Below are 1,630 nucleotides of genomic sequence, written 5' to 3' on the forward strand. Positions count from 1 at the left end.
CGACACTTTCTTTTTTATAGATTTCAAAACGCACTAAATTTTGCAAATGATTGGCATTATACTGTCTCTAAGACTAATAAGATAGTACATCGTGGTTCGCATTTGCAAAATATTAATTATCTATAAAGTATATATATTATGTATATTAAATATATATTAAAAACCTATAAAAAAAGTTTCGCAACCGATGTGTCCACGACTGTACATAGTACATTAATGGTACATAAACAAACTTATGAAATACTAGACTATGATTCATTGCACATTAACCTTCAAATGGTACATTTCTTTCGATCACCCACTAATGGAACACTGGTGCCGTGACTAGCCGGCGAATAGTCGCGACAGATATCTTTATGCAAATGTCAACAATTCGAAAATTTTTGCGGTGCGAATTCACACTCTTGTATCATTTGAAGGTTAAATATGATAAGTGATATCCAATGAGAATTCTGCTTTCTTTCTGTTGTAATATAAAAAAAACAGAGCTTTCATTGGATATTGCTTATCGCTAGTATTGCGTCTAATGAGCCTAAATACGTTAAAAAGCAGAGACTCTATTAAGAAATTAATATAATTCTGTGTTGTGTTAATGAATTTTGTAAATATATTCTTAATAATTATTAACTATTTTCGTATTTAAATAGCCAAATTTGTTGAAAAAATAGAATGCAAATATGTAACAAAATCTGCTAATAAAATATGATATATTCATAAACAGAATCCACTATTTTGTAACTAAAAAGACATATTTTATTTATTAGTAGTTATGAAGTAGAATTTGCTTAATTTCTTTAAAAAGAAATTATGTCGGTATACACGGATTCTATGAGATGAACATGAGTTTAATACAGATGCAGTTGATACCAATCTACCATAATGTACTCAAATCTGCTGACAATCTGTTAACTTATTGCTTACATTATACTTATTTGATCAAGGCATTAAGAATATTACATATCTTTTAGCTGCCATCCAAGCACTGAAAAGAAAGAAGCGATATGAAAAACAATTACAACAAATTGATGGCACATTATCTACAATTGAAATGCAAAGAGAAGCACTGGAAAGTGCAAATACAAACACCGCCGTTCTTACTACTATGAAGGGGGCTGCAGACGCAATGAAAGCTGCACATCAACATATGTAAGATTTTTGCATTTTTAGATTTTTATAACCATTAATAAGTTATTAATCTAATATTTGTCTACGAATAGTGCAATATAAACATATTAAAAATTAAAAAGATTTCTTTAAATAGGGAAATAAATATTGAAAATACTGGTTGTATGTATATAATTATTCATTTATTAAATAATTGTAATTATATTTTCGTTATATTTGTACTATACTATAGGGACGTGGATCAAGTACACGATATGATGGACGATATAGCAGAACAACAAGATGTGGCTAGAGAAATTTCAGATGCCATATCTAATCCAGTAGCGTTTGGCCAGGATGCCGATGAAGATGAATTAGAGAAAGAGCTAGAAGAACTTCAACAAGAGCAACTTGACAAAGAATTACTTGGTATCGATACAACGACAGATGAATTACCAGCGGTACCAACTTCAGTTCCCGTTGCACCAAGCAAAACTCGTACAAGTAACTATTATTCTCATAATAC

General features: G+C 30.2%; 1 protein-coding gene across 1 annotated transcript; it reads left to right on the top strand.

Moving 5' to 3' along the window:
* Positions 1-910: 910 nt before the first annotated feature.
* Positions 911-1,616, top strand: LOC105460404 (charged multivesicular body protein 4b-like; the record flags this gene model as incomplete). Its single annotated transcript, XM_011706847.1, has 2 exons — positions 911-1,146; positions 1,358-1,616. Coding segments are annotated over 2 exons (495 nt in total), but the record flags the coding sequence as incomplete, so codon positions are not given.
* Between the last annotated feature and the right edge of the window lie 14 nt (positions 1,617-1,630).

Source organism: Wasmannia auropunctata, unplaced genomic scaffold, assembly GCF_000956235.1.
Source record: "Wasmannia auropunctata unplaced genomic scaffold, wasmannia.A_1.0 LD322726.1, whole genome shotgun sequence".
Lineage (NCBI taxonomy): Eukaryota > Metazoa > Arthropoda > Insecta > Hymenoptera > Formicidae > Wasmannia > Wasmannia auropunctata.